Below are 18,874 nucleotides of genomic sequence, written 5' to 3' on the forward strand. Positions count from 1 at the left end.
TCACTTTAATTTCTGGGAAGAGCTTCCTCAGGTTTGAAGAGATCCGGGGAATTCTGTGCACCCAATACATACTTGTTTGTCCTTCACTGGCTTAGCAAAAATACCAGCGTCGAGTCTCTTTAGATATTGTCCTGAAAATCCTATTTAGTTATTACTTCTGTAAGCACTGAATTAACAAAAAACCAAACGAGTTTAAGACTGATTTGGGTACTTTAATGAACTGGTTCAACTTCTGCAGGCCATCTTACCAACGCTTAAAACCAAAGTCAAATCAGAAAGCATTGTTACGGATACAGAGCTCCTTATCAAACCTGTCCTTATCCCTTTGCACACACACACGTAACTAAAAGGGCAGAGTTAAGGCTGCACACTCAGCCTGAGCCCAACCTCCCCATTACTAAGTGGCCAGGTTCCTTATTTTAATATTAATTTTTCATCTGGATAAAAATAGTTGCTCATTCTGAAATAAGAAGGCGGGGGGGGGGGGGGGGCGGGAGTTTAAGGCATTTTTTTCCCCACTTACAGGAGATTTTCGCCACCAGGTGGCAATACCGCCACAGCCACCATCCCCGCTCCCCGCTGGTTTTTTCCCCAAAACACCCAGTTCAGCGTCACCTCTCAATTTCTCACTGCATCTTTACTGTCGGCCCCATCGACTTTCTCTTCGTTCATCTGCTTCTTTGGTTTGTTTTTTTTTTAACCTCCTCTGCAGCCATTGTTTCAGAAGTTGGATGTGGTCTTAGCTCCAAGTTTTGAGTGAATTCGGTTGACTTTAGAGCAGTAAGAATTTTATTAATATCCCGGCATATACGTATCTGCAGTTTAAGAGCCAGGTGAGCGTATGTGTGCCGATGCGATATGTATGGATGTGGCTGCACTGCCACCTGGCAGCCTTTGGGAACTAAAGCAGTCCTGAATAAAGCCGAGCTTAGGCTAAACCTCGCTTATGCATCCTTGTCTTAAGAAGTCTGGGCAGGATCCCATCCTGGCCGTGCCGCTGGGCCGGTGCCAAGCCTGGAAGAGTGGCATCCAGGCGCCAAAGCCGTTTCACATGGGATTTCTTGCAGCTATTTTGCTCTGGCTAGTCCTGGTGTTGAAATCATTTTCAAATCTTTCCCTTAGCCGCGGTACCAGGCTGTAAGCTCTTCAGGACAGCTGTGGTATTGATCATGTTCGTTACCTACATTTGCTGGAAAAGCAAAGCGTAATTAGCGCTACCAATTGTTGCCAGATTTCCATCAGTCAAACCCATCGCTTGCAGTGCCAGCTGAAGTCAGAGGCCACAGTATTTAGCTCTGGAGATTTTCAGGGTAGTATCGTGATTAACAGTCAGAGAGCTCACATTTACCTTCAAAATGATTTTAAAACCCCCAACACTTAGGCACTAACGGTTCACTCGAACTACTCTGAGCCGTACTTAATGTTGTATGTCGACTGCTTTCATTAGACGTACGTTCACGTTATGGAGAGGAGAACATTTCAGAAGTGTTTCCGGGACAGAGGTGTGCAAGTTCTGTACATAATTCTGAAAAACTTCTCTGTAAAGTAGTAATGAATTAATTTAAGATATTCCTAACTCCTCCCAAAAAACAGTCCATCTCTTACATCATCCGTTGCTCCCCACCAGAGATGCCGCTGACTGGCATCACAGCGCTCATCCCTCCCCGGCACGGCCCCGCTCCATTCCAAACGAACAAAAACTCGTTATAAGGAATGGCTGAAACAAAGCTCTTACACGTTGCTGCAAAACTACCCTAGAGGTTGTGATGTCCTCCCAGTTTCTGTTTTGTTTTTATAAATGCAGAAAACTGTATAAAAATCAAGGCTTTTCTTTTTGTTCTTTTTGATGGGAAACGAGGAAGCTGCTGACAGTCCCCCACCGGCGTTCAACTTGCACGTTGCTGCCGTAAATATTACCTGCCCCTGGAGTTCTCCCCAGAGAAGTGGGAACTGGATTTATTTCCGTTAGACGGAGATGCCTAGGGACACAGCGAACATGGAAGGATTAGGGAAGCAGGACGTGAACGTGCCTGTGCCGACGCCAAGCCCCGAAGTTAACTGAGTGAGCGACACTTTGAACAGGACCAAACTTTTACAAGGCAATAATAAATACAGAAACTGAGCACTTCATATAGGAAAAGGAGTTAGTTAACCTTTATTTCATTTCTCCATAGTCCCAAACTTGACAGACGTAGAAAAATATCCTTGAGTCTAGTAGACAAATTTACCAATGCTAAATAGCCCTTTGCTCTGACCATTTGGGCCATTCGAGATACATTTGTACAAGCATTACTTCCTTTTTTTTTTTTAATGAAAAGTTTTGCTAAGCTAGAAACAATAAACTACAGAGGAAAAACTTGATCTACCAAGGCATGCATATGAAGATATCTTCTAAAACTTTAAAAAAAAAAAAAGCAAACCAGCCTTGACACACATTTGGAGGAGAAAAAGAATTTAGAAATTTGAGGAAAAAATGGTTAACTAAAGACAAGTCAACGCAAATTCTGTAAACTATTTGTGGATAAGTTAAAATATCTATGGCACAACTTTTCACACAAAAAAAAAATTAAGGCGAAGACCAACATTTTATATAAAAATAGCTGAGCAGGCTTCTAAAGAAGGAAATAAGCATTTCTCATGATGACTCTGTTAATACAAGATTATAAATACCCTTATATATACAGAAAAAAACCCCAAACAATACAAATGTATGGAATATTTCCCTAGGCATCCATCTTTCACATAAGCCAAGATCAGATGTCCTGGACCATAGTGGAGGTACTTCAGTTTAAGATTTATAGTAGTTTCTTTGCTACACATACTGATACAAATAATAAAAATGCAATATAAATATTGATTTTCACAGAGAAACTCAGTAATACACTCGGCTTACAAAGCTTAACCAACCGGCCCAGAAAGAAATGACACAACTATTAAGATCGTCAATTATCTTATGTTTTGTAGGCTGAGGAAAACATCCCAGTTTTACAATAATGTTTGAACTTTCAGAATGTTTCTTTTTAAATCAAAGTGATACCTTTAGTGAAACTAAAGCAGAAATTATCATGGCAGAAGATTATCTCTTCATAAATACAGCAGTTTGTTTATTTGCCAAGATCACTTAGAAATCTCATTATTATGGGCATTTCAATAAATTTCCAAGCCTAAAAGTTATCAGTTTCACAAGGAGTTAAACTAGAAACAATATTTGTATGGATGTATTTGACTAAATTTCAAAACTATGTAATCAATATATAGTAAGACATAAAAATGAGAGCAAATAAAATATATTTTAGAAGAATTACGTTATTATTTTAAGTAAAAATACCTTTGCAGATGCTAATATGCTGATGAAGTTCAGTGTATCTGTGCACATTATAAATACGCGTATGTGTATCCACATACACTCAGTCATTCTAGAAACAATCATAGAAATGACAGAATTTCCACTGGAGAATACAGTTTTTCCCCAACACAATTCAGCGGATTTGCCAATGACTTTTTGAAGTGCATTTCACAAAATTTGAAGATAAGGTAGAAGCTCTTCTCTCCCAAGGTGGAGAAGCTTTTTAGTTTATTTTCATTTTCTTGAGTAAAACCCCAGGATCTTCATTTCTGCTACCCAACCGAGATGCCCCCTCGTCTCTCCTTCCCTCCCCAGCCACGGGGAAATTATTCAGAGATAAGCACCATGGGGAAATTTATAGGGACTCTTTTAAGATGAAACTTGACTACAAAACCTCATCTACATCTACATTTAAACCTCAGCTTGCTACTGATTCATTTTAATTTAACACTTGCTTACAAGCAAATCAAAATGGTTTCTATGTGGCCTTTATACATGTTGTTATGCAAAAAAACCCCCAAAAAACCCTGAAATAAAAATATGAGGACATATTTATGAAACTGTATGTCTCAGAAAATGTAAAATCCTTTTCATTGCCTTGCTGAGACTCATTATTTGACTGTTTTCTCTGATAAATTAATCCACAATGTATTGAGAAATGTTGCAACAATCATTTAGTACCAGAATAAAGTTTCGTACCCATTCCTTACAGTAACTGTACCAAAAACAGCACAGCTGGCCCATTCACTACAGCATCCTTCAGCTTTAATAGAAATATTTACTACCATTAACATATACTAATCTTTTCACCCTAATATCACATCTTTCTCATTTCCTTGTCCATAGACTGCATTTAAGACAAATACATAAAAATCATACTAAAATAAAAACCGAAGTGAATGTCTCACTCTCAACTAAAAACCAAGCACAAAACTGAAGGATCCGTGTTGGAAATAATTTATTGCCTATAAAACATTTTAAAAAAAAAAGCTTAAGTTCACATTTTCTGTGTGGTTTTAAAGGTGGTGTCATGGTTCAGAGGTAGTGTGTGTAAAACGCAATACAGAATTTGAAAAGAATTCTTGACTTAGTTCAGTAATACAGTAAAATGTTCACCAGAACCAAAGCACTGACCTGAAACCAGTTTCCTTACGGGAACATTCTTAAGCGTCTCTTATTGACGAGGATTGCTCATTTGTTTAAAAACAACGACCACCACAAGCCCCGTTTCTGCCCAGTTTGTGTCTGCCAGCTGCTGCCTTTCAGAGACCAATCAATACTCCGTAGTCAGCATACACCCCTAGTCTGCCAGGGAAAAACCCAACGTTGTAGTACCGCTTGTTCCTTTTATTTGCTCAGAACTTTGAAGATTTCACATTTGGCCAAAGTGAAGGCTCTGAGCAGTGGGACTGGAGGTAGTAAATCAAGCTTTTGGTTGTAACATTACAAGTTATGAATTCTTCATGTTCCAGATATTCTGTGCTATTCCATTTATGCATATTATTGTCTTTTCTTACGCTATCAGTGTCCTGAGACCAACAGTCAGCTACGACTATAGAGTACCTAGGGAGAAGTTAGTGCTGCGCATTAGTTTATTTTAACGTTACTAATACGGTAGTGCAATAGAGATCCCAAATCGGAGAGCTGATCGATTTTAAGCAGTAATTTCCATTTCCACAATAAGGCTGTTCGTGATACTGTTGATTTCTCCGATCATTTCAACTGTATAACCACAACAGCAGATAGAGCTGTCTCCGTTTGGTGAATGGACTGGATAAGCTGCTTCCCAATTTAAGAAGATGAAGATACAACCGGTACATTCCTTTTTGCACTCAGACGACTGCAAAGCCCACAATCTGCTTGTCCTTTTCAGACTTTTTATTGCCTTAGCGAAAAAGAAATACTTGGAAAGATTAAAGTGCAGTGCTGCTTCAAGAACCAAGCACTCGAGAAAACTGACACTTGTATGGTACATCTGTTCGTGTACTTTTAAATCTGCCAGAAATTCACATATTACAGTATTTACTATTACTCGCTCCTGTTAGACCTATAGACGTGACAGAAGCATCATCTGCAGGGAAATGAAAGGAGGCATAGCTTCAGGAAACAGCTTGCTTAAGTAACAGCAAGCTTGCTAGCATCAAAGACTTTCATTGCTCCCGAAGGAGGGCGAGCGTCCTGTCCCTGGTTTAAAGCGTCTGTTCTGAACTACCTTTTCCCACTTTGGTTTCTTCAGAACGACATACTTCATCATTCGTGTTCCGACAGATGCATTAGGGATAAACAACGCCGGGGAAGTCATCTTTCACGGACAAAGCAAATGAGAGCCTCCGCGGAAAGATGATAAAAACATCAATACGTGGCACTGGTGTCATAGTGGTTATTCGAATTCCAGAGCCAAACCACTGAATAGCAAGGGGGACTTACTTCTGTCATCATAACACACCACAGTATTAGCTATCTCTGTCACGGAAGCTCTATGCAAATGATGAACTAGCACTTAACGTGGGCTTTCGGCATCATCCTGCGAACAGAGGAAATAACCATAAACCCAATTCCAGCATGCCATGGGCCCAGAGCGCCGCTCTCAACGTTTTCCTTCATCTGAAGAACTCTCGGACGTCAATCTGGAAACGAGCATCCGGGCGACTGTGCACCAGACTGCGATGCCTGCCAGTAAGATGCTCGTCACTTACTAAGACAAAGTTGGAAAGGAACACACCCAACTCTCTTGACACTGTTCTAAGGTCCGGCTGAAGAAGTTACATCGGGATGCATCTGCCAACTGGATTAGCACATTACATTGCCTGGTAGGGACACGAGCAAACCAAAAAAAACCCCTAAATCACAGAGCATGTCTGAAGTGCCGTACTCAGATATGTATTTCTGTAACTGTCAAGGATGGTTAAGTGTTATGTTACAGGACCTCATAAGCTGCTCCTCACCTTCTGCTGCAGAACTATTGTTGCTGCAATGATTTGAAATACCAGTAATGGTATCATTAAGATTTTTGGTTTACATATTACTGGAAATAAAAACTGGTATTGAAAAAACCCCCGCAGAACAGCTGTGCAGTGTTATCCTACGTAGCATTTTGTTAAACAGGAACATCATTTAGACTCTTTCTTCCTGAATATCCTGTAATATTGTCAAGTGTTTCAGGGTATGAAAACACAACTACTTCGCTATGTTTTGTCTTGTCACCCTACAGGAGAAAAGGACCAAAGAACAACGTGCCCACAGGGATGACGGGGGCGTTGACTGCAGCTCCTTTCAGGTGCACATCCTAAAGAGGATTCCAGCTGCCTTGAGAAAAGGGACTTACATCATTGCTTCAATCTGGTAGTACTTCGTTCAAAATTAATTCCTTCGGTTTATTTGGCGTATGAAATAAAAGACATAGCAAAATATGAATCACCGATTAAAGTTTTTCATGTATAAAGGTGGATGACTTCATTGACCATGAAATCAGGAACTCTCATTAAGAGTAACCTGCCTTTTGTCATGGGAATTTAAGTGGAAGCAGCAGGAAAATAGGGTCCAAGTGCTGGCAAATCACAGTACTATTTTTTTTATTTCAGCAAAGCTCAAAGAAAACAAGAGGTTTCATTGTCAGTGGCACAAATTTCCTATCTAGAGAGAAGAGTAAGAGAAAGCATTGTTAACCCAGTATAGGAAACCCTTTATAAATGATTTTTTCAGTAAGCAGAATTACAGTTGAGCCCTCTCTTACATTTGAAGGATAGTACTGTGATCTTTGCTCACAAACCTTAAGTAATTTTAGATTGGTGATCACATCAACAGGCATGTAAAATACTGCTCCTCCTCTGAGTAAGGCTGTACAGATGTATCTGCCAGCCAGGATGCGACATCTCAGCTCGGGCAGCGGAAGGGTGAGTAACCTAACACTTCCCTCCTGGTTACATAGAGTGCCTTCCCTCTCTCCCGGGATTCTACTCTGAGTTTTAATGCCTAAGCCCAACCACAGGCCCAACAGGTTGCTTTTGTGGGGTTACTCCGTAGGATAGATGGTAAGAGGTCTTTTGGGAACTAACTGAACTCCATAGTAGCCAGAACTGGGAAACTTTTGTTTCTTAAAACAGCTTTTGAAACTGCTACTATCCTTTTTGTAGCTGGTGTTTAATAGTACTGTTAGAAGTTCTCCATGCCCAAAGACAACACAGAGACAGAAGAAAACCTGAAAGAACAGAGCTCACTACTGATACAAAAAAAAAAGCTGCCGAAGTGATTAGGGACAAAGAGACCAGACTGAGAAAAACCTAAAATTGTGAGTTAATTTCAGAATTAAAATAAATAAAAAAAAAGTGTTGTTATGTTGGAAAGAAAATCCAACACTTTGGATTTTCTGAGCTACACCGTGGACCTCCTACTGAAATTAAGGGGATTACTTACTGTACTGCATGAATAAGGGTTCACCAGAGTAAATAATTATTTGTCATAAAACTGAAAGATCGGGCTTTTTACCAGACTGTGAAGGTATCTGTTTCCAAAATGCTTGCTGAGGAATATTCAGATAAGAAGTTACAGAGCATTAATAATATGGGCATGCACCTACGTGCCCTGCTAAATTGATCTGGATGTGTCTGCACATCCATTTAATTGGACGAGTAAAGGGATTCAATGTGAACAACAGCCGGGAAAGAAGAAATTCGTTTCAGCCACTGCCTGCAATCAAGCTCACAGTTCAGAAATGGCAGCTGGCAGTTGCAAAACAAAACAAAAAAAAAAATCATCAGGCAGGGCTACTTCAGAAACAGGTCACATTTAGAAGATTTGCAAAGCTCAATTCCAAACACTCGAATACCTTTCAGGATGCAATGACAGCTGTGGATTTATGACAGTGTCTCGATAAAATGGAGCAAAATTTGTGGAAAAATATATAACCAGTACTTAAACCAACAAACAGAACTTTAGCATTCAGACTTTGAAAATAAAACCTGTAACTACATTCATAAAGCCCTAAATAGTAGTGTAAACATCTAATCCCATTGCTACTCTGAGAATATCCGAAAGTCGTGTTCTGCAGCTATCAGGTTTCCCATACAAATCTAATTTGTTACAACACTTATGACTGCTTCTTTACATTAATAATTTATTGATGATAAATCAAATTTTTCAGTTAGCCTTTCAAAGTTTTTTTTCAGCTATTTTGGTCAGAGAATAGAAGATTCAACAATCTGAAGTCACGTAATGAAAAACACTTTAGTTTAATTTCAGATTTTCAAAAGGTTTCAAGCACAACTCATAAAAAGCCCGTTATTCTATTTGGATCTCCAATTTTTAGTCCACCTACCTGAGTAAAAATGGGGGGAAGAAAGAAATAAACAGGACTGGTGAGCAAACAACTCTGAAGAATTAGCTGTCTGGATAACAGGACATTTGTTTTCCAGTCTTGGATCCCTGCTCAAAAAGACACTGCTACAGAGCAAGTCAGAAGTTATCCTAATCAAGGGCAAACTGCTGAAAGAGAAACCTTTCCTCACACAGTTCTTTCATTTACCAAAAACAACATTCAAAATTTCTTGACACTGCAAACTGTAGCCATGACATACTACAGTCATCCTTCAGGAAGGTCTACTTCACCTTGGCCTTTCTTTTTTGGACTGAAGAACACTGGATAGCAAAATGCCGTTCTCTTGAAACCTACACGTTACGCAGGGTTTCTTTTTTGTCAATTAAAAAAAATAAATCACAAACTGTCTGAGGCATTTTTCTCCGATAAAGACGACAAGCTGAATGAGGTATCATCAGGCTCTGGGGATGTGTGATTGAAATCCATTTCTTCTAGTTCAGGAGGTAAGTCTGAGAGCAGTGCCTGTAAGTAAAAAAATATTACAGTACAGTATTAAGTGTATGTTTTATGTCAGCATTCAAATGTTATTTAAACATATAGTGAAAAAACTTTATTGAGCTTTTCGGTCAGTGTTGATCTTGAATGGGTAAAAATAAAAAAGTCAGTATTGCTAGATATTGAAAGAAAAACATTGTTGTACGATGACATACAATCCCAGAAGTTAGTTACGTTATTGTGGAAACAGCTCAAAAAGTATTTCTTTTCCCAAACTGGATGAAATCAAATTATTTATATTCATTATTTTATTCATATATTTTTAACATACAAAAGCTTTAGAACATATATAACCATGCTATACCGTGAGCATGCAGGTGACAGACCTAGGTGCTGCATACAAGATCATTACCATTACAGTGATTTATTGATTTATCTCAAAGATTTCAAATTTATTTCTCTTTATATTCAGTTCACATGGTTTTATGAAAAAATTATGGAAAACAACCATAAGCCAAATTTATTCTGGATGTAAAAGTGTTCTAAGTTTCTTTCTTGCAAGTTACAGTTTCTATTTCCCTCATGAAAAACTGCAGATTGTAAAGGCGAAAGGAAAAAAATAAAAGCAACAAAATCTTTTCCTAAATAAAGCACAAAATGTTACTCCTACAAGACATGCATTAAAAAAGCATTAAAAGAAGTGCTACGTATTAAATGCGGTGCAGCAAAACTGACAAAGCCTGGCTTTTTTCCCTAGATCTCGCATCTTCGATCTCCCAACAGACAAATCCCAGTCCCTCGGTGTACACTGCTGCACCGGTTGTCCCTGTGTAGAAGTCACACTTCTTTGTCTATGTCCTTGCTTATGTAGATTGCAAGATCTTTCTTTTGTTTAACGCTCAGCTTTTCTTTGTCTATAAGATATTGAGCACAACGCTGCCCTCATCGTAATTTGAGCCTCTGGGCACTATGGAATAAAACCAAGGGAGTGACAGACCACGAAATAACAAAAACCTATTATTAAAACCTACTTCAAGACTTACCTGCTGCTGTTCTTTATCATCTGATTTAATAGCAAGTATCAAACTCCGAGTAAATGTCTGTAGTTCAAAATACTTCTGTTTGTGATTCTCCAACTCATTCTCAATGAATCTGACTTCTTCATTCTGTGGGGGAAAATTACAGAAAGTTCTGGAAATAATAAACAGCACTGCATCACTTTATTGACTCCTAAACATACCTGAGTTAAAACTAAATGTTTTTAGTGAAAATGACTAAAAATGTGTTTATTCTGATTCCTGCCAGAACCAATATTAAGTAAAGGCAAAATTTCTACCAGTGTAGAATTACAGAACAATGCACATAGACTTTGGATACAAATAGAGGGTTTGGATCAATGACCAGTAGTGTCACACTAAACCTGCAAACACGTATGCCACCTAATTTCTCACCATCCTCCACAAGAGACATGGGATAACAAATCATCTTACATGCAGACAAGGCATTTCAGAATTACGTTAATGACTTGGGCCAAAGCTTACACGAACCTTTTAAGAAAGCACTGCTTTTTATTTTCTAAGGATGACCTCTAATTCCATTTTGAAATAAAGAAAAACAAAGCCCAGGTCTCTTCCTAGAAGAAGTGATCTTGAAAAGGCAAACTGACTGTGAGAAGAGACAGCAACTAAATTCCATTATTACAGCCGGAGACTTGACACAAAGACCAGGGAAAACAACCTGAAAATTCCTTGAAGCTACCACAAATTAAAATACAGCATCCTCTAGTGCAGCCAAGTTTGACATGTATCATGAAGTGTCAGGTCACCAACCTCCCCGACCTCTGGCGTTACAGAATAAATAGGGATGTGTTTACAAAATGGAGAAATATCAATAAAGTGCATGCTGTGGCTAAAATGGCATTTTCCCAACCTTTGCATAAATATGTGTTACTGTACTTGCAAATCACTTAATATAAAAATAACAAACAATTAAAAATTCAGATTTGGTAAGTACTTCAGTTTATTCCAAATATCTCTTCTCCTTCAAACTTACCAACTGATTGGTATGCAATTGGTGTCTGCATAGTAGCACCAAACGTGCATCCTCCATGAGATAATAATGAAAAAAATACGCACACAGAAATTGTTAGCCATGCACTGTACACGCAGAATTTAGGTTCACAGATAATTCCTGGTGTTGCATTTACCGAGGGATGTCAGAGGCAAGAAAAAACCCACCCTTGCTTATGCAACCATATGATTAATTAGATTGGCAGTTTTGCATACAAAATGTTCCTTGACAGCTGGTTTTGGTGGCAACAAATAATTTCACGAGCAAATTTCAACAGTGAACTTGTAAGCTGGCATTTTGTTTTAATGATGGAAATACATATTTTTTAATAACATAGAACTATGCTCTGATTTTCATGCTTACAGTTGCTAGACTGGCTGTAATTCAACTTTAGTTGATATAAAAAGGTGAGACTACATGACAAACTGGAAGGTTTGTAAAAAAACCTTTAAAAATGGCTGCTGATTTTTTTCCCCAGAAAATTCATATTTCTTCAGTCAAAACATTCCTCACCATACTGTTTCATGTTATAATGGCTCTGAGAATAAGAGAAATACTTGGGCTTTCATAAGAAAATTAGATTAATGCATTTCTTTCAGATGGAAACTTAGAACTTGCCTATTTAGCAATGCATTTTGCCCAGCCGAAGAAGGAATTCAGATTTACACCAAAAACACATAGGCACAAAGACTAATAACTAATGTCAAACAACAAACCAGCAAACAAGGTTCTGTAGGGCATGCTGTCACAACAAGCCTTTCGCTGTGGTGACAGGTGACATTAAGAAAAGGTCATTCCCTCTCCATGTTCATTCTCCACTGCTCTTAACAGGAAAACGCTGCTTGAGGGAGTGATTTTTGTTCTGAAAAGATGATCTATTTATTATTTTGGTAATTGATTATCATTAGTAGAACATACCTGTTTTCTAATAAAAAAAATGAGCTACTTACATAAAAACATGCTCAATCTACAACACAGAACTGTGGCAACTCTTAGGAGAGCAGCAACACACGTACAACCTTTACCATTTGGCAGAAGACAGCGGCTGTCAGGTATCCAACTGCTTCTCCTCCCTCCCACAACTTCTGCTTCCAGACATGTTCTGCGCTACATTGCAAGAATGACTTCTTCTCAGATCCCCGCGTTTTATTAGAGGATTCCAGCTGTTCTGTCCCTTTCCAGAGCTGGCGGCATCATGCCGCATGTAAAAGCGTGCCGTAACACTCCAAAGAACAATTCTCGCACAAAAAAGGAGGTTTTGGTTTAGAGGCTCAATAAATTGCTTTGTTTTGGGATACGTGGTGGGAGCTGCAGATGGCTACAGCTAGAGTAATATAACTGCTCTGTAGAAATGGGATTCTTCCTGCCTCCCTCTGGGTTGAAATACGGGCAATCTGGCTGGAAATGGGACAAGGAGACGTGGCTGAGGGTATGATGTGCAGTGACACGGTAAGAGCAGAGGAGGTGCAGGCTCCCACATGCCTTCACCCAATTCCTTAGAGATGTACCCGCCTGAACTTTCTGTGAAGGACTACACTGCTTAACATTTCATAGTCAATTACTCACCTTATAATCCAGAAGAGAACTCATTTGATCCACTTCAGAATTACTTATCATATCGCTTTCTTCATCATCTATAATTTCTATTTTCTGAAACAGAAGTAAACGGTTCATTCCAAATATTCGAATGCATAGATTAGACAAACAAACAACAACCCGTATCTTAAAGTGGCATGAAAGGATGAAGGTAACAGGACCTTTTGCTGGCTCATGAGAAATTCTGAATTGCGCAGCCCCCGTTAGATGGCAATCATGCACCTCAGCCAGGAAGAAGTCGGTACTCAGAGCTGCTGCCATGGTGACTCAGGCTGTGTACAGAGCAGGAGCTATATCTCACCATGCTTTCGGCATTAAGTTGCATACTATATCTCATTGCAGCCTGCAAAAGCCTGCATTTTATTCTATAAGCCTTTTGTTGAAGACCTCCTGCAAGGCGAAGAAGGTTATGAAAGTTTATTCCTCTGGAGCAAAACAGACATCATGGCAAGCGACAGGCAAGTCCTAACTGACCTACTTCTTGCCTAAAAAAAAAAATGAAGAGGTCTCCTTTGGCCATAGTGCAAGTCAAACACCCTGACCAGCAGAGGATGTTGATGCAAAGAACAGTTTTGAGTGCATATACATGCACATTTTCACTTCATTCACAAAAATTCTTGAGAACTTTCTATATCAGGTCTCTAAAGGTATCTACAGCACAAGGTTAAAGGCCAACCTTACTGCTGTTTAGAACTTAGAAATACATTACAACCTTAGCTCAAGTTTTAAAACATTCCCTTTTCCATTATTTAACACTTGTATGTTCTGGTTTTCTTTCCACAGAAAGCCTTCTTATGTAAGAAAATGATGTTAAAAGATTATTTTGACAGGAGAAAACACAAAATTTACACATTTTTAGTGCACCTACGCTATTTTAATTTTTATTCATATCTAAGCTAGATCTCAAAGAGATGGAATGAATTTGAATTAGATAGTGATAAGAATGGCATTTTTTTACCAAGAACTCGGAAGGATAACTGCGAAGATGAAACTATATTTTAAGAGGGAAGCAGAAGAGAGGGTTGGGGTTTTGAGATTTTTTTACCTTTTTCATTGTTTTGACAGTTGTAAACATTTACGAGACTGTACATAATAAATTAAAGGAATTGTACTATATTGTTTACTATACTGTTTAATAGACTGTAGGCAAAAGGCCCACACTGACACAACACCCTTTAATGGTTAGTTCTTGAGGTGTTATTTTAGAGGTTTCTTCTCCGTAGCATATGTGTGCGTCTTCTGTCTGTCTGCAGATCAGTCGTCAGAAATTTCCTTCTAATTACCAAGAAGAAAGCCTTCAAGAGAGGTTAACAGGCTCTCACTAGTAGTACCACCGAGCTCGCAAGTATGTGTTGAAGGTAGGGAGGGTAAACCACATTTTCTGTGCTTCAGTGTCTGACAACCCAGCTGAAGTGATAACATTTCAAAGGCTTAACGCCACAAAGATCTGCTGCTGTATCATAGCCTGAGTAACACTGTGATTCAAATATTTTGGGGTTTAGACTCAGCTTGAGGAAGGAGTCTCTAAATAAATGCCAAACATTCACACTATCTTCCTTATAATAATACATTTTAAGATAGTAGGGGAAGGAACAGATTAGAATTTCAAATAAGAAAACCGTATCTCTTATGCAAGTCCAGTGTATGTTAGTCCAATTTTAACTGCATACATTTAAAAAATGTTGTTACAGTGTTTTCAGAACAGAGTATGAAAAAACTACTCCTCTTTTCTGCCTCCTATTATTGCATCAAATTATACAATGCCGGAGTTCAAGTTGACTGGAGAACTGAGTCTCTCAGACATCATCTTTGCAACCCTTTTACCTTTGTCATTTTACATTCTGCATCTCCATGGTAAACACATCAGCCTGATACCCAGAGTGATTACATCTAAGGTCACAGCAGGCCATTAAGGTAAACAGAAGGGAAAAAGGCAGCTGTTTCTATTCAGGCAACCACAGAAAATACAGCTGTGGGATTTCAGCTTACGCAAAAGATGATCGTATATTAACAAAAGAAAGAAAATGTTCTCTCCTATATATATGTATATGTAGAGGGAAGGGAATCTTCTGTTCCCTTTCCCACTTCAGGTTGTGTGCGATTAACGGAACAGAAATGTTCTCGTCATGCTCTGAGCTACTGTTTTAGTCTCTGACTGCAATAAGAGTGCAATTGGGAATTGGAACCATCACCTGTTCATTCTGCAGATAACTTTTAAGATAAAAATTACCCTACCACTTGGGGTCTTCTCTCCTCTTCCTCCTCTCCTTTCTTCTAATTTGAGAGAAGGCAGGCTAAACAAAGGGGATATATTGCATTATTTGCCATGACTCCTCCCTCTGGCTTTCCTTCCTTGTCTCACTGCAGTCAATTAAAACCAGCAAGAACAACTGTGTGACTCAATGTGAAGGCAAGTGAGAAAACAAGAAACATCTAAATAATGCCTTGTCAAGGGTATGGGAATGAAGAGTACATAGCCACCCTGGTCTGATCTCACATACTCAAGGTTAGCTATGGAGAGGAAGCACTAGAGTTATCTGACTTTCCTAAAGCTACAGAACACCAACTATTATTCTGGGTTTTCTATTCTTACTGTTTTACTATACTAGGTACTTCTAGAGCACTACCCAAGCGTTGTGCTTTGCACTCCAGAAAAAGACCAGATTGTTATAATACAGAAAAAGATGTATAATTTAGTTTCTACTGAATGTACATAGCAATGAGTTTTGATACTTTTAGTACAGTTTCTTTTAGTGCTCAACCAATAAGGAAGGACTCCTAGCACACTCGACTGAAGTTTTCACCCAGTGAAAAACACTAGTGTTGGACAATAACCTCAACAGCAGCAATCAAGGAGGTCACATTAGTGGGAAAGGAAGGTATACATACCACATTATCAGTAGATACTGGATTCTGGTCATCATCTTTGTGACCGATTTCTTCATTTTGAAGAGCTTCATTTGTCTCTTCTGCGGAAATAAATTAGTTTTTCAGATTTCATTCAAATTTTATGCTGAAGGAACATTAATAGTCTTTACCACTAAATGTGTCACATCTGCTAGATACAAAAGCAAAGTCATATTATCAATGTCTATTCATAAAAAATACTGTATGTCTTATTAAAAAAAGACATCATATCACAAGTATTTCAGGCCAACATCATGCCAATTGCTACCTGAAACAACAGGAAAACTATCAGTTACTCTATTGCAACATACCAAAACCTTCCTATTTTTAGGTTCAGGCTGGAATATTCAAAAGTGATGAATAGTTTCATATCAGAGGTGTGCAGAACTTTTTTTTTTTTTAATTAAAATAAATTACTACATGAAAAATCCTGCATGCCCTGAAATTATAGGGTACATACCAGAATCCCACCTCCTCCTTGCAGACACTGATTAGTTCTGAACAAAAACTGATTAAGCAGATTACTTCATTCTTGTATGGCAAATGTTTATTCCTAGTGAACCTAAGTTGCGCTTTCATGTATAAGCAAAGTACACACTTGAGAACAGAGCAAATCTTATCCTTAAATCTCAATCACAAGCACTAGATGATTCTATTAGCCCTAACTATGGCCAAAGTGAAAAAAAACCAAGAAAGATAAGCCTATTCATCCCTATGATTAAGTATGTTTCTCAGATTTACTTTAATTCTCCACATTAATATACTGTTAAGAAGAAAATGGTTGATAGAAACAGCAAATCAGTAAATAAAAACACAGAGGCAAGACAGCTATGATAAAAAACTTAAACGATGTCATTAACAACTAGGCTATTAACTGGAAATATACTCCTTCCAAGTGCTAGTAAAATTACACAGTTCTGCAGGGGGCAGAGCTTGCATTACAAGGGACAGACAGTCCAGCCGTCACATTTAAAGAGGAAAAAGAGGCATGGCGAGTGAATGGGCAGCAAGTGTTCAGGTGGGATACTGAAAGAGGGTGGACATGAGGGAGGAGTGTATCGCTTCCACGCAAACACAGGGGTAACAATTTAACTGGAGATTACCAACACTTGCAAAGATAGGATAATATTTAGGCCAGACCATACAGAGACAGTTAATTGTTTTAAGTAACTTTTCTACCAGTTAAATATCTCTAAACTGAGCAAATTTTATTTGAAGTTGTTTCAAATAAATTTAATCTGCCACCAGTCACAACTTCAGAGGACAATTTCTGCTAGCACCAAAAGCAAATGGGTTCAAATGGGAGAAGTGTCAAGCAGGGAGCAATGTATGACCCCATCGTTACACGCGGAGGAACGAAGGTCGTGGAAGATGCACCTCGGGGACTCTGAAACAGTCTAAAGCACCAGTCACTCGGTGACCCCGACAGTCACCACTTGGATTCAGTAGTCAAAGGAAGCAACTCCCTACAGCACTTTCAACTCTTTAAATATTCATCCTCAGCTAAGATAAGCTGGCACAGCTACCATGGCCTCCACAGAGCTGTGTTCATTTACACAAAGTATGGATTCAATTAACATACATTTAAAAAAAGGTAAGGCATTATGAGAACTTTAATGCTTAATTTTGCATCAGAGTACAGCTTTTTTTTTCTTTTCTTTTTTTTTTAATATTTACACACTACATTTTAAAAGCAAATGCCATCAATGCTTTCACTCTAATTAGGTGACTAAAAATATCTTTTTTCTGTCTTTGAGAGTGGGTTTTGGTTTTTTTATAAATTAGGACCAAAAGCTATAGTTCTCAAACATTAAAACAATCACATATCTGTGACTGAATAGTACACATGATTAATGGTGGAAATATTTTCCAGGAAGCTCACAAGAAGCTGAGCTGTTACAGTGAAACCTACTGCTTTGAACTGCAGAAATGAATAGAAATAATTCTTGTGGTAGAATAAAGGAGTGAAAGTGGGATTCCAGGATGCTGTGGAAATCCTAGTTTCCCTGCACTTCCTTAAGCTTTGACTCTAGTAATTTACTCATAGTCTTATAGCCTTATCCTGTTTTATGAAAGCCTTGTTCAATAAATGTGGTGTTATTCCTCACTTTAAGCTACAGAGAATTCAGACTCTTCCCGTTACCATTTTCTTTCACGCAGATCTGACTAAATCGGTTCCTTCCACACCTCAGGCAAATCAAGGACTCTTAGATTCTGCATCTCACTTGGCTTTCAATCACTTGACCCATTTCTTTATCATCTTATTCTCTCTACAGTAGAATATGACAAAGCTATCACAAATTCATTCCCAGCAGTTTTCCTTTTTTCTAGTTCTTTCCTTTAAATTGTTCAGACAAAATGACAAGATCGGGTCTGGCATATTTAGCTGCAATAGCATGAACTAGATCAGACTTTCTTTTAGTATAGAGAGCAAAGGCTTTATTGATCTCTTCTAATCAGAAGCACTGGGAGCAATTAGTTGAGCTCGTGAAGCTAGTGACTGTGCCGAGCAGCGTTCATCTGCCCTAGGCCCAGACTACTAATGTACAAGAGGAAAAGGCAAAGATAGATTTAACGTGGTCATGCGGTTCTGGGAGGTGGAGTAAAAGGGAATTCAGTTCAAGACACTTATCACTCAAGATCATGCAATTTACCGAGAACACACAGGCATCCCGTACGTGCAGTTCTAAGGCTCTACGAGTCATCCCCTGCTACTGACTTTGATCTTTTCTGTTGGTTTGCGTGTCACACACCACATACGCACCACAGACAGCTTAATGGCAGAAGTTCTGCTATGCTTTGCCACACTGTGGAAGCTCTTTTAGTTCAAGACCAAGCCTGACCTAATATATCTTCTGAAGGTATCTCATCAGCATGAGTTTAATACCAGGAAAACTTTAAATACATAGCTCTGGTCAGCTCAAAGTGAGCAGGTTCGCACGCATTAGTGCTTGCTTAGATCAGAATTGTTGGTGTGATTCAGGAGAACAGGAATGGATATTCAAGCTGGCTGTGTAGAACTGGCCGGTTAACAGAGACCATTTTTTAAAACCTGGCTTCCTAGGGAAGCGCGACTTACACATCTGTACTGCCTATCTCAGTTGCACCAGCAAATCGTGAACTTGTCATTTAACTTCTGATGAATC

General features: G+C 38.7%; 1 protein-coding gene across 4 annotated transcripts in view; it reads right to left on the bottom strand.

Moving 5' to 3' along the window:
• Nucleotides 1–2,130: 2,130 nt before the first annotated feature.
• HDX (highly divergent homeobox) overlaps nt 2,131–18,874 on the bottom strand; it is a 52,198-nt gene continuing 35,454 nt past the window's right edge. For 3 of the 4 annotated variants that reach the window (XM_054839664.1, XM_054839663.1, XM_054839665.1), the window contains 4 exons: nt 15,711–15,790; nt 12,792–12,875; nt 10,199–10,321; nt 2,131–9,182 (listed from right to left, as the gene is read on the bottom strand). In XM_054839664.1, coding sequence (XP_054695639.1) covers nt 9,057–9,182; nt 10,199–10,321; nt 12,792–12,875; nt 15,711–15,790 — 413 coding nt within the window. In that variant the 3' untranslated portion in view covers nt 2,131–9,056. The remainder of the gene's footprint in view (nt 9,183–10,198; nt 10,322–12,791; nt 12,876–15,710; nt 15,791–18,874) is intronic. The other variant, XR_008578999.1, reaches the window with a different exon arrangement.

This window comes from Grus americana, chromosome 12 (assembly GCF_028858705.1).
Source record: "Grus americana isolate bGruAme1 chromosome 12, bGruAme1.mat, whole genome shotgun sequence".
Taxonomy (NCBI): Eukaryota; Metazoa; Chordata; class Aves; order Gruiformes; family Gruidae; genus Grus; species Grus americana.